The 12,800-nt window shown below is 38.7% G+C and overlaps 1 protein-coding gene across 2 annotated transcripts; it reads left to right on the top strand.

Moving 5' to 3' along the window:
- Nucleotide 1: 1 nt before the first annotated feature.
- Nucleotides 2–4,264, top strand: LIG4 (DNA ligase 4). 2 transcript variants are annotated; one of them, XM_054193488.1, is made up of 2 exons: nucleotides 2–79; nucleotides 674–4,264. In XM_054193488.1, the coding sequence occupies exons 1-2, from the start codon at nucleotides 29–31 to the stop codon at nucleotides 3,416–3,418; spliced, it is 2,796 nt and encodes a 931-aa protein (XP_054049463.1). In that variant the 5' UTR covers nucleotides 2–28; the 3' UTR covers nucleotides 3,419–4,264. The 2 variants fall into 2 exon arrangements, with proteins under 2 accessions (XP_054049463.1, XP_054049471.1); XM_054193496.1 differs by lacking the exon at nucleotides 2–79 and adding an exon at nucleotides 85–160.
- Nucleotides 4,265–12,800: the final 8,536 nt, after the last annotated feature.

Below are 12,800 nucleotides of genomic sequence, written 5' to 3'. Positions count from 1 at the left end.
CCGGGTCAGGACCCGCCCGCCGTGGTAAATGCGCAGGCGCGGTCACTGTGACTTCCGCCCCCACAGACCCCGCTTCCGTGTAAGTCTCCTCTCTGGGGGTGGCAGGTCCTCCGCTGTTCTCCCTGAGAGCGGTTACGCGGCCTCTGAGGACTGCGTCAGGGTGGGCCTGGCGGGTCTCCTCAGCTGCTGGAGGAGCGGGTCGAGGGGCGGGTGGTGTCAGGGCGGGTTGCGTTCCCGGAGAGGGAGGGGGGTGGGGGAGAAAATGGGTCTCCGAGCAGTGAAATTCCCGCCTGCAGCAGTGGCACCGGCTCGACGAGAGAGCGAGAAGACGGGAGAAGCGCACCCCTCCCCGCCTGCGCGGCCGCTTCTCCCACCTGCTCACCCTCTCGTCGAGCCGGTGCCTGTGTCTCAGCCTGGCTGCTGAGTTTCACCCCTAACTAAGGCTGGTGGTATGGGCTGGTGACCCTTATGTAACGATAACAATTACAGCCTCATTAGAAAACCAAGCAAAATCCATAAATCCTACTTAGACATACCCTTTTCAAGACAGAATAAGTCTTTTGAATGCTGATATTCTCCTTTTCTACAAATATATACTGCCTTGAATGCTGACGTTCTCCTTTTCTACAAATACATACTCTTTTTTTTTGTTGATGTTCTTCTCACAAACCAGACTCTGATGGCTTCCGCACCGGCTTCACAACCTTCTCCAAAAAAGACAGTGGCCTCTCACGTGCCCTTTGCGGATCTGTGTTCTACTCTGGAGCGAATCCAGACGTGTAAGTCTCGTCCGGAGAAAACCAAGTATTTCAAGGATTTCCTGGATTCCTGGAGAAAATTCCATGATGCGCTTCATCAGAAAGAGAAAGACGTCACGGATTCTTTTTATCCAGCTATGCGACTTATTCTTCCACAGCTGGAAAGAGAAAGGATGGCATATGGAATTAAAGAAACTATGCTTGCAAAGCTGTATATTGAACTGCTTAATTTGCCAAAAGATGGAAAAGATGCTGCAAAGCTTTTAAATTACAGAACACCTGCTGGCTCACGTGGAGATGCTGGAGATTTTGCAATGATTGCATACTTTGTGTTAAAACCTAGGAGCCCAAAACAAGGCAGACTGACAATAGAACAAGTCAACGAACACTTAGATGCAATAGCTAGTAATAATACTGCAAAAAACAAGGGAATGTTAAAGAAAAGTCTTCTTCAGTTAATTACCCAGAGCACAGCACTGGAACAAAAGTGGCTCATCCGCATGATTATAAAGGATCTAAAGCTTGGTGTTAGTCAACAAACGATATTTTCCATTTTTCATCCTGATGCTGCTGAATTACACAATGTCACAACTGATTTGGAAAAAGTTTGCAGACAACTGCATGATCCCTCTGTCTCACTTAGTGATGTTTCTATCATGTTGTTTTCTGCCTTTAAACCAATGCTTGCTGCTATTGCTGATGTCCAGCAAATTGAGAAGCAAATGAATAACCAGGTATTCTACATAGAAACTAAGCTGGATGGTGAGCGTATGCAGATGCACAAAGATGGAGACGTGTATAAATATTTTTCCCGAAATGGGTTTGACTATACTCAGCAGTTTGGTGCTTCCCCCCTTGATGGTTCATTAACGCCATTTATTCATAACGTATTTAAGAACAATATACAAAACTGCATTCTTGATGGTGAAATGATGGCTTACAATCCTGAGACTCAAACCTTTATGCAAAAAGGAAACAAATTTGACATAAAAAGAATGGTGGAGGACTCTGATCTGCAGACCTGCTTCTGTGTGTTCGATGTATTGATGGTTAACGATCAGAAGTTGGGTCATGAAGTACTAAGCAAAAGATATGAAATCTTAAGTAGCGTATTTACCCCAGTAGCAGGCAGGATCCATGTTGTACAGAAAAAAAGTGCCAGAAGAAGAAAAGAAGTAATTGATGCTTTAAATGAAGCAATAGATAACAGAGAAGAAGGGATTATGGTGAAAGATCCCATGTCCACCTACAAGCCTGACAAACGAGGGGAAGGCTGGTTAAAAATCAAGCCAGAATATGTCAATGGGCTAATGGATGAACTAGACCTTTTAATTGTTGGCGGTTACTGGGGGAAGGGCTCACGTGGTGGAATGATGTCTCATTTTCTGTGTGCGATTGCAGAGACGCCCCCTCCAAATGAAAAACCTACCGTTTTCCACACTATTTGTCGTGTTGGCTCTGGCTATACTATGAAGGAATTGTATGATCTAGGTTTGAAACTGGCTAAACACTGGAAGCCATACAATAGGAAGGACCCTCCCTGTAACATTTTGTGTGGAACTGAAAAACCAGAAATGTACATTGAACCTTGCAACTCTGTCATAGTCCAGATCAAGGCAGCCGAGATTGTTAACAGTGATATGTACAAAACTGACTGTACTTTGAGATTCCCCCGAATTGAGAAGATAAGAGAGGACAAAGAGTGGTACGAGTGCATGACTTCAGTCATGTTAGAAGATCTCCGAAGCAAAGCAGAAGGGAAGCTGGCATCTAAGCACCTTCATATAGATGAGTATGATGAGCCACAAGAGAAAAAAAGGAAAACTATATCAAAGGTGAAGAGGATAATTGGAATAGCTGAGCAGTTTAAAGCTCCTGATCTTTCTACTGTAAACAAGGTTTCAAATGTATTTGAAGATGTTGAGTTTTGTGTTATGACAGGAATGGGAAAATACTCAAAGTCGTACCTGGAAAGCAGAATAGCCGAATGTGGTGGCAGCGTGGTACAGAACCCGGGGCCGGAGACTTACTGTGTCATTGTAGGAGCTGAGAATGTCAGAGTGAAAAACATCATTGCTTCCAACAAATACGATGTGGTGAGGGCAGAGTGGCTCCTTCAGTGTTTTCAAACGAAAATGCTGGTGCCTTGGCAGCCAGCCTTTATGATTCACATGTCTCCTGACACAAAAGAACATTTTGCTCGTGAGTATGATTGTTATGGAGACAGCTACACAGCAGACACAGATGTTGCACAACTCAAGGAAGTGTTCTCAAGAATGGAAGACAGTAAGTTGGTACCTTTGGATGTGATTGCAGAGTTAGAAGAACGTTATTCATGGAACAGCTGTCAGCTCAGTATATTCAGAGGAAACACTATTTATGTGGACTGTTACACTGTTGTTAATGAGCCCAGAACCAAAATCCATGGAACAACACTATCAATTAGAGCTTTGGAGCTCCGTTTTTATGGTGCAAAAGTAGTCTCTCACCTTGAAGAGGGTGTCTCCCATGTTATTGTAGGAGAAGATCATTCCCGGGTAAAAGAGATTAAAGCACTCAGGAGAACATTTGGGAAAAAATTTAAAATCGTATCTGAGCTGTGGGTAAAACAATCAGTGGAGGAAGGAGTCCCGAAGGATGAAAATCAGTACTTAGTTTAAAGTAGTTTTTAAGCTTGGAGCAAAAGCATTCTTGTTGGCCTGATTGCACTTGGATATTATGAGGTTGCATTAATTTTTTTGTGTGTTTTCATGTCTGTTTAAAGCTGGCTCTGGCTAAAGAATAACACCATATTGTTGAAACTAGAGGAAAGCTTTTAATTATACTGTTGTGGAAGCAAGAGGATGCTAAGCCATGTTGGAGGAGGAAAAGAAACACCACCAGATAAATAATGTAAGCCTTTTATTTCACAAATGGGTCTCAGGAGAGATCTAATATTTTACATGAGAGAATTCCTAGCTATTAATAGTGCTTACCTCCATTGTTCAAAATGGAGACAATAATATTTTATGGAGATTCTACTATTTAACGTATTGTTTATTTATCAATTTACAATCACACTGATGTTTTGTGTATATTCCATATGCTACAGAATCCAGTAATTTATAAACCTTGTCTGTATTATTTTATTTTGTTTACATTATTTTTAGCAGAACCCCACTCAGCCTCAGTAGCACTTTGGTTTCAGGATATTGCATTGATTGCATGTTTCTTTGTATAAATAACCATTGTAAAACAGAACCTAAGCTTCTCGTTGAGGTGCTGATAAATCAATAATGACCTATATATCTGTAAAATGCAAATCAATTATTTAAAAACTGTAATGATCCCCTGTGCTCATTACAGTTAAACCGTGAAGCATGACAGAGCTAGGATTTTACACTAAACTATTAGTTTTATCTTTCAAAAAATGTTTCATAAGCTATTTCAGTAATGGAAGATTAATTTCTAAATGTCCAGTTCAATGTATATTTTTTCAATTACAAAATAAATACATTTTTAAAGTCTGCCTGGTATGATTTTTTTAGTGAGAGGTATAACTCTTTTGAAAAAAACATGAAAAAGTAATTCCTGATTTTACTCTGATAGATAATGTGTGCATTAACTTTGAGAAGAGAAAGCGTCAGGCCTCAGTTCTTGTTACATCAGTACTGGTATTAAACAGAACTGCTGTTGGGCTGATCATGTAGAACCAAGTTTTGGCTGACCTATTTCTTCAGTGCTTTTTGTGGTCATGTTCATATAAAAAATTACTGTAAAAAGAATTGGGAAATGTTATATGAAAGGCTAATTGGAAGGAAGTTCATTCTTATCTCTTACGGTTAGTGTAAACATTAGGAGCTCCTTTATTATTTGAAATATACTAAATAGGTAAAATGTAATAACCACTTTTCTTAGGCTACCATATAAATTGTTAAAACGCAGAATACTTTTTGTATACAAAAAATAGTATATACTGGAAGACAGTGCATTATTTTTCCTCTAATAATTCAAGTAGAAGATTGATATATGTAAAATACAATACCTTAGTTTTACCTTATTTGGCGGCTTCTGTGTAGTGTCATATATTCTGATTTATAAATAGAAAATCAGAAGAGCATTTGTCTTCATACCCATGCAGATTTCTCTTAAACGGGTTTTAGTAAAATAGATATTTTAGGTGATCCTGGTTAGGAAAGTTAAGAGGGAAAAAAAAAAGGCAAATATGAATTAAAGCTGACTCTTGAGACATTGTCAAATATCTCACTTTGAGATCTAAATGTTTACAGATATGTATTTAAGGAGTATTAACACCATGTTGTCTTTTTGTACTCTCACAGCTGTGCAAGACTGGGGAATCTAGCACTAGTAACTTGCCAGCAAAATTGTTATTCTTTTTACTGATTCCTTAGTACACAGTGCACTGAAGGTTTATTTTTATATTTATTTAAATTGAAAGTTTACTTCTTCACAAATAAAAAAACCCAAACGTGCAGATGCAGTGTGCTGGCTTAGGTTGTTTTATTTTGGTTTTTGCATCAGTTCTAGTTAGAACTAGAAATTAATTGTTAATCGTGTATTTGTATGCGGCATGATAATTAGCATACTGGATAATGTCAAACAATTTAGATGGTGTGTATCTCTTGGGTGCTGTTTTGCAAATTTACGTTTACTTTAAAATGTTTAATAAGAAGTGCTGTACTTCATAGGTCAGTGTAAAAAGGGAATCTTACCAGTACGCTGAAAATACAGGCATTGCAGGTCAGGTTTTCTTTTGAGATGTTTCTTTTACATGGTGACTTAGGTGGATAGACTGCGTGGATCTGTGGGTGAAGCTGGACCCAGCTGTTATTAAAGTATGTATCTGGAATATGAGGATGGGACAGGAGAATCCATAGATCCTCTAAGCAAAGGCATTCTCACGGAAGAACAGTAGTGACAGGACAATAGGAGAAGTAGGGAAGAAGTTTGTGAATCTACTTAGTTTTAAGGAAATTCTGATTTGTACTGAAGGAACTAATGAAGGCTGTAAATGATTCAAAAAGTAAGAATACATTGTCCAGACACAAAAGTTTTTCTTAAAACATGAAATTATTTAAGGACTTATGCAGAGAACTTCAGGCATCATGTCTAAGGATGAATGTAAGACAAGATTTGTAGGTAGCAGTAAGAGCTGATGTGGATCAACAGAGGCTCTGTGTATGAAAAAAATGTCTTTTATCTATTCTGCTTGGTCTAATAAAAAAATGAAAAAGTTTTGACATATAAAATTAACCTTTATTATTATGTAATCATCGTCCCTTAAGAATAGTATTCAAGAAAGAGGAAAAGCTTGAGTCAAAATGCTGAAACATTAACCTGATGTTTGAACTTCCAAAGAACCTCTTCTGATTACAAAACATCAACCTATTGTATTTATTACTGCAATAAGTACTCCCATTTTCTTAATTACATTTAGATCTTTGAAAATAGGTGTTTTGTAGGTGAAGATTTCTTAGTTTATTTACATTTTGTGTAAAGCTGATTTTAAAGCTGATTTTTTTTTTTAATAGGCACTTGGTTTGAGAGCAAGCCTTCCAATTTGCATTGTAGTATAAAGTTTTAAGTTTATTTTAAGATGATGTTCCTAAATAAGTGGAGAAAGAAAGAAGAGAAAAAGGGACCGTAGACCTTGCATTTTGGGGGAAGTAGAGAAAAGGTCGGTATTGTTCCTGTTCACTGGCTTTTAAATGGCATTCTTAAAAAATGCTGCCAGTGATGAAGAAAGAAGAGTGCAACTTCCAGGACCACCTGTAGCAGAACATCTGGTAGATACCCACGCTGTCAGCAACGGCATGTTGGTGAGTGATGGTCTGATTTCCTGTGTAGTTACAAAGGCAGCTGTGCACAGGCAATAAACTTCACAGTCCCTGGGGGAAGGTTCCACTGTTCGCTTTGTTTATTAAACAATTTAATAAAATAGGTTCACATCTAACTTTTTTCTACTCTGAAAGGCATATACTCAAACTGATGTGGTGCAATTTTGGAATAAAAACCCTGTGGGCAGCTTGCACAAAGTATGACAAATCTGGCCAGGGAGCAGTATTTTTTTTTATTTCTTTGTGTGATTTCTCTGACTTGTCAGTGAAAACACGGTGTGTGTTGATCGTACAGATCTGGTGAAATTTCAGATGTTCTCATACATTAGAATATACACTTCAGTTTCACATCTAATGATGTAAAATGAAAGACTATGACTTGCTAATATTGTAGACATACCAGGTATAAAGCAAGTGCCAAGTGCTGTTATTGCCCTTTTATACCTCTCTTATGCAGACAGCTGAAAATGTGGCTGTTGCAAGGCAATAGAGGATGGCTCCCATCATGCATGTGTTGCCTCTGCTGTCATTATATGGGAATGTGAGAAGCCAAAATCATAAGTAGTTGACATTCAGAAGGCATTGGAATATGGTATTGACAAGGGCTATTTATTCCTAGGATAACTTACTGAATTCTTGTAATTCCACTTGGAATGAGCCTGCCTGGTTAAGCAAACCGCTAGTATATGAATAAGCTGAAACCTAAAATAGGAAGAAAGATTATTCACTGGGGTGGGGAGGGGTGGGGTCGCTTTCTAGCAAGTGAGTAGTTTGGGCACCGTTGGGAGAGCAAGAAATCCCCGACTAGTTGTTAGAGGTTTGCCCATCAGCACAGCTTTAATCAGCCCTCTTGCTTTATTTCACATTTCCTCTGCTTGTGCCTGTACACTGAAAATAACTAATTGACATTCTTGCTATTTTAAGAGGCTTAAAGAGATCTTACTCTTGCATCTGCAGACAGGATTTAAAATACAGTGTCTTGCAAACTATCATACTATTAACTGTTTAATTATCCTTTGAAGACTTGAAAGCTAATGACACTGAAGGTAACTGTGCATATGCAATAGATTGCAACCTGCTGACTGTGTGGTGAAGCTGTATTATCCTAGCAATTTCACATTTAAAGTGTTGTAAGTAGTAGTGCTGGGGAAGCTCAATTGCATGGATGAAAAAAGCTTCCCTCTCTTTTTGCTACAGCTTAGATGAAGTATTATGGTAGCTTTGGGTCTCAACGCAACTCTACTTTATTGTAAGCATAGTGAATGTCAGAATCAAATTCTTCCATTTCCCTCCTGCTTTTAGGAAGATAATTTGCTGGAGAATGAAAAGGCAGGAAGCTTCAGTGAGTCAACACGAAACACTACCTATTTTCACGTACGCTGTTCTTTATATGTACTGCATGAAATGATTACTAACTAGTTAAATTAATACTTTAATTAGACAGGAGGCTATAAATAGTGTTTTGCATAAAGTACAAAGAAAAATCATTATTATTTAAACAGTTAATGAAAACCACCCCCTCTTAGTTAATCAATTTCTATTTTCTTTATTTTTGAAGAACAAGGATGATTCACATATTTAACCTATCTAGCTAAATTGTATTGTCAATTTATTTTGATATTTGTCATACACCAGCAATGATAACTTCCAAGGGAAACTATTTCAACCACACACATGAGTAGGATTTCTAGTGTACAAGAGACTTCACAGATGGGAAGGAGCTCTCAGAGCCCTCAGTGCACCCACATCCTCCTGGGGTATGGCTGCCCGTGCCCAAGGCCTTCAGTGAAACACTGGAAGAGGTTGCCCAGAGAGGTGGTGGAGGCCCCATCCCTGGAGACATTCAAGGCCAGGCTGGATGAGGCTCTGAGCAATCTGATCTAGTTAAAGATGTCCCTGCTGACTGCAGGGGGGTTGGACGAGATGACTTTTAAAGGTCCCTTCCAACCCAACAGATTCTATGATAGCTGTGTTACCTTGCTTGGGCAGTCATGAAAATTGCCGTGTGCAAAAAGAGCTGTGATAAGCCTTGCTAGGGACCTCATCTGATCAGCTTGGAAGGTGCGTTTAAGTTCAGGCCCCTGGTCTTAGTCCTCACTATAACTATCTTGCAGCTGTGCTTGGCCATGTACCTAGCTGATCCCAGTCCTCACCCACTGATGACTTCCTGGCTTGATGTTGGACCTACTTCATCAGTATGGGCTTACCTAGCCATCACTGGCTGACCAGGTTTATCATCACTGGGCCTGCTTTGCTCATCTTCTTGGGTGGGACTTGTATGGTGGAACTGTGCCATTTGTTGGTGAGGACACTGCCTCATGCGCACCTTGCTGTCCCCAGTACGCTTCCTCTTGCAGAGCAACTCTCTTGCAACTCTTAATACTACAGGGAATTGAATGAATGACGGAAACCCGGCTTCCTTGCTTCTCTCCTTTATGGAAATCCTCACCACTCACAGAACCCCTTTCTTTGTCTGTCCGCCTGATATTCATCTGATACTTAGTTTGGATATGAACTTCTTTCCAGGACTGAATTCCAAAATTGTGGAAATCTTACAAATTTTTTACCATAGTACGTCTGTTTGGTGAAACACTTAAAAGCTGTTGCTCAATTTCCAGTTACTCTTCCCTGAAATAGTACATCTGTATGTTTTGGAAGAGTCTGCATGAATTTATTTGAAAAGCTGAAGGTCCGTTTATTCAGGTGAAAAGAAATCAGTCAAATCTTCTGTTAGCTATGGTAAATGAGAGGTGAGGTTATTATTCTGTTTATGGCACCTCAGTTTAATGTTCTGGAGAGAGATTTTAAAAGGCTCTTTAGTTTGCTAGTGGGGTTGATACACTTTTTTTTATAATATTCAGTTTCAGTCTTCCTACTAAAAAACCTCAATAATTTAATCTTTCCAATACAAATGTAATTGCAGTTTGAATTCTTTCAAAGGAGGGACTTGAAGCTGTAAGTTATAAAATTTCGTGAAATGAAAAAAAAAAATGTTCATTTGAAGGTGACTAGGGAAATGCCTTTTAACATAGTCAGTTCAACTGAGCATAAAGCATCTCCAGCTGGTAACAGCTGTTGTACCACAAAACAGTGGATGGGCCTATAAAATTTTACAGTACTACTTTTTGCTATGAGGGGATAGGAATGAGAGAACAGTCTATAAGTTTGAATAATTATACAAACCTAACAGTGAAGTTGGAGCTTATAGGTATAATTAAAATGTTTCTCCATGTTATTTTCTAGAAGTAAGGAAATTAAAAGGCATCCATCTTGAAATTATTTTCTTTTAGATAAAATATATTTAGCATTTCATCGGGATGTTTTCAACAGATGTAGCTTTTCCTTTCTTTATAATTTTGGGGAAGATTATTTTGAAAGAACACATAAGAGATAATGGCAAGTTCAAACTGCAAGCATTAATGTTCTTCATTTTTTCTTACAAAGAATGTAGAAAGATGTAGAATGCCTAAGCATGTGATTGTATTTGAAAACTGACATAACAAGAATGTTTCAACACATATATTCATCATTATATTAGTGACAAAATATATTTAAATTCATTCTGCTGTTAATGTTGTGGATAGAGGAACTACGTAAAACTATAAAACCAGAGTTCAGTTTTCTCCAGTGTCATGTATCATACACAAAGTAAAATACAGTTTTCAGGACTGAAGTTGCCAGAAATAAGATATCAGGGGAAAAAAGAATGGTTGTTACACACAGAATGAGTGTGTATTGTGTGAGGGATTGTGTATTCCACACTGTTGTCCTCGATCTTTCCCAGAATACAAAAAATTTACATAGTCCAGTAGGGTAGAGTTGTACTAGTCACTTAGAAAAGGTTAACTATGATATTACTATCACTTTTTATAAAGTTCAAATTAGCCTTTTGAGATGGATTCAGGTATACGTTTTTTTTTTTTCTTTTTGATAGAAGCACTTGTGGTTCTGATTCAATTTTTTAAAATTTGTCTAGCACTATGTGGTTTGCTGAAGGATAAGACTAGCTTGGTGGAGAAGGGGGGAGAGCACTAGATGTTGTTTTTCTCAACTTTAGTGGTAGAGCGGAGGAGTTGAACTAAATGATCTCCGGAGGTGCCATCCAGACTCAGTTGTTCTGTGATTCTGTGAGTTCCCAGTCTAATTTCTGGTGTCTTGTGAATGGGTAAACTGTCAAATGATGGCATCCTATACATTGCAAACGTAATGGATTGGTTTTTTTCATTTGCAAAACAACAGATATTAGTATAGCTAGCACTCCTACCAGTGTGATTTTGACTGCTACACATTAAGCTGAAGGAAAACCGCAGAATTTATGTCATCCTGTACTGTAAAATCAATAATAAACTAATGAGTCTGTAGGCAAAAAAAACCCAGAAGAAGGTAAAAAAACCCAAATCCTTCCCAAAAACAAAACCAGAAAAAACAAATCATAAGACAAATTGAGTTATACTGAACATGAACACCAAAGTTATTCAAAATCTCATGATCAGTGGAAAGAACTGTCTAAGCACTGTGTATAAATGTTTAAATAAAAGCCATATCTGAGAGAACAGAAGAGCTTGCTTTCAATTTGAGGTGATATATAGCTGTATTGGTTTTGAAAGTGAAAACTGGTTCCAGTGGCTTAACTGCTTTCATCTGATTGCTTAGCCTTTATCCAGGGGTGCTCAAGTAACAGCTTTTTTTCTTGTGATGGTAGACTTTACAAACATAAACACTACTCCAAACCACGGCTCAAGTCCCTGCGGGCAAGCGGGTATCGAAGGAAGAGGTAGGATTTCTCTGTGTTCTTGCAGATGGCAGCTTCCTCCTGCAGCCGATGATAGACTACAGCCCGCCTTTCCTCAGCAGCCTCTGCTACAGCAACGACCAGAGGCAACGTGCTCTTTCAAATCCATGTTTTCAGCCCCCGCATCTTACACCTGCAGATAATGAACTAACGGTCTGGACAAAGGCAGGTGGATAAATGGGTCACGTGTGCGCGTCTGTGCATAGATACGGGTATTCAAGTAAAAGACAGCAGTGGGTGGGTAACATAGCTAGTCTCGGTTTAGTTTTTGTGGTGGCTTTTTCCTCCCTGTTCTCCCACAACTTCTCCCCAGCCTTATCTTCTTTTGACTAGCGTATTATAGATTTTAAATACCATACCTTTGTGCTGTCAAAGCAGAATGATTTTATTCATCCAGTTTAAAGCTAGTTTGCGTACCTCTGTGTTGTGCTTTAGTCTATCCATGTATCTAAACTATCTATCTAAACATGCTCATATATGATTATACCAGACATAGTTAAACGTATCTTGGATTTTTTTTTTTTCATTTTAATTAAAATCTCTGAGTGCTATTGGAGTAATGAGAAATTAAAGATTATTCAAGGCAAAAATAAACATGAAGATGGCAGGTGTGCCGTTGTTCAGGTCTCTGAACGTGGTTGTATGAACAAAATAGAAATAAACAGGATAGCCAGTTTTGTTGATTTCATCTAGCTGTAACTGAAACGCAGCAGGTGCTGCGAGTAGACTGCCTAACAGCAACCAGGGCAGAGCAGTGGGATCACATGCATTAACGACATTAACAAAGTTAATAAATAAAAGACAGTTAAAAGAAAGAAAAGCATACTTGTTTTTTCTTCCTCTGACTTGTGTGGTAACTGTAGAAGCACGTTTTTCTGTATTGATGTATCTAAATTCTTATGCTTGATGAAGAGCTTTATAAACACACCAACTGCTGTATATAGATGTCATACAGATTCCTGGCAGACGTTCAGTAAATGGCATCTGAGGTGCGATACAGGTAATATTTAAAAATTTAAGACTGAAATATTGAACTTTTTTTTAGTGACTGGGGGATATAAAAGGACATCTTACCACTAGGAAGAGACCTGGGTCTTGATAAATAATGGGACAGGAAAAATATTCTGCTGTACGTGTTTTGGATAACCTGCCTTCCTGACCTGTATTTTTGTCAGACACGGCCAATTCAGCCTTTCCAAAATCAGGCTTACATTTTCTCTCATAGTATAAAATGCATTTAGAATTTCATGGCATTTTTCTCTACATGCATGAATGCGCATGCTTTGTGGTGGGTCGTCTTTGTTTATGAATTCTGGTCTGACTTACTCAATTCTGTGGTTATGTCGGGGTGCTGAACCCTTGACCCACGGTTTGGCTGCTGCCCAGGGATGGACTGTGGCTCGGTCATGGCCC

Source organism: Rissa tridactyla, chromosome 1, assembly GCF_028500815.1.
Source record: "Rissa tridactyla isolate bRisTri1 chromosome 1, bRisTri1.patW.cur.20221130, whole genome shotgun sequence".
NCBI classification, from domain to species: domain Eukaryota; kingdom Metazoa; phylum Chordata; class Aves; order Charadriiformes; family Laridae; genus Rissa; species Rissa tridactyla.
This window is presented reverse-complemented; position numbering and strand designations above follow the sequence as displayed.

Coding starts and splice junctions, on each gene's coding strand:
- LIG4 (XM_054193488.1), top strand. CDS start 29: ATGCGCAGGCGCGGTCACTGTGACTTCCGCCCCCACAGACCCCGCTTC. Junction 80..673: donor CCCACAGACCCCGCTTCCGT/GTAAGTCTCCTC, acceptor CTCACAAACCAG/ACTCTGATGGCTTCCGCACC.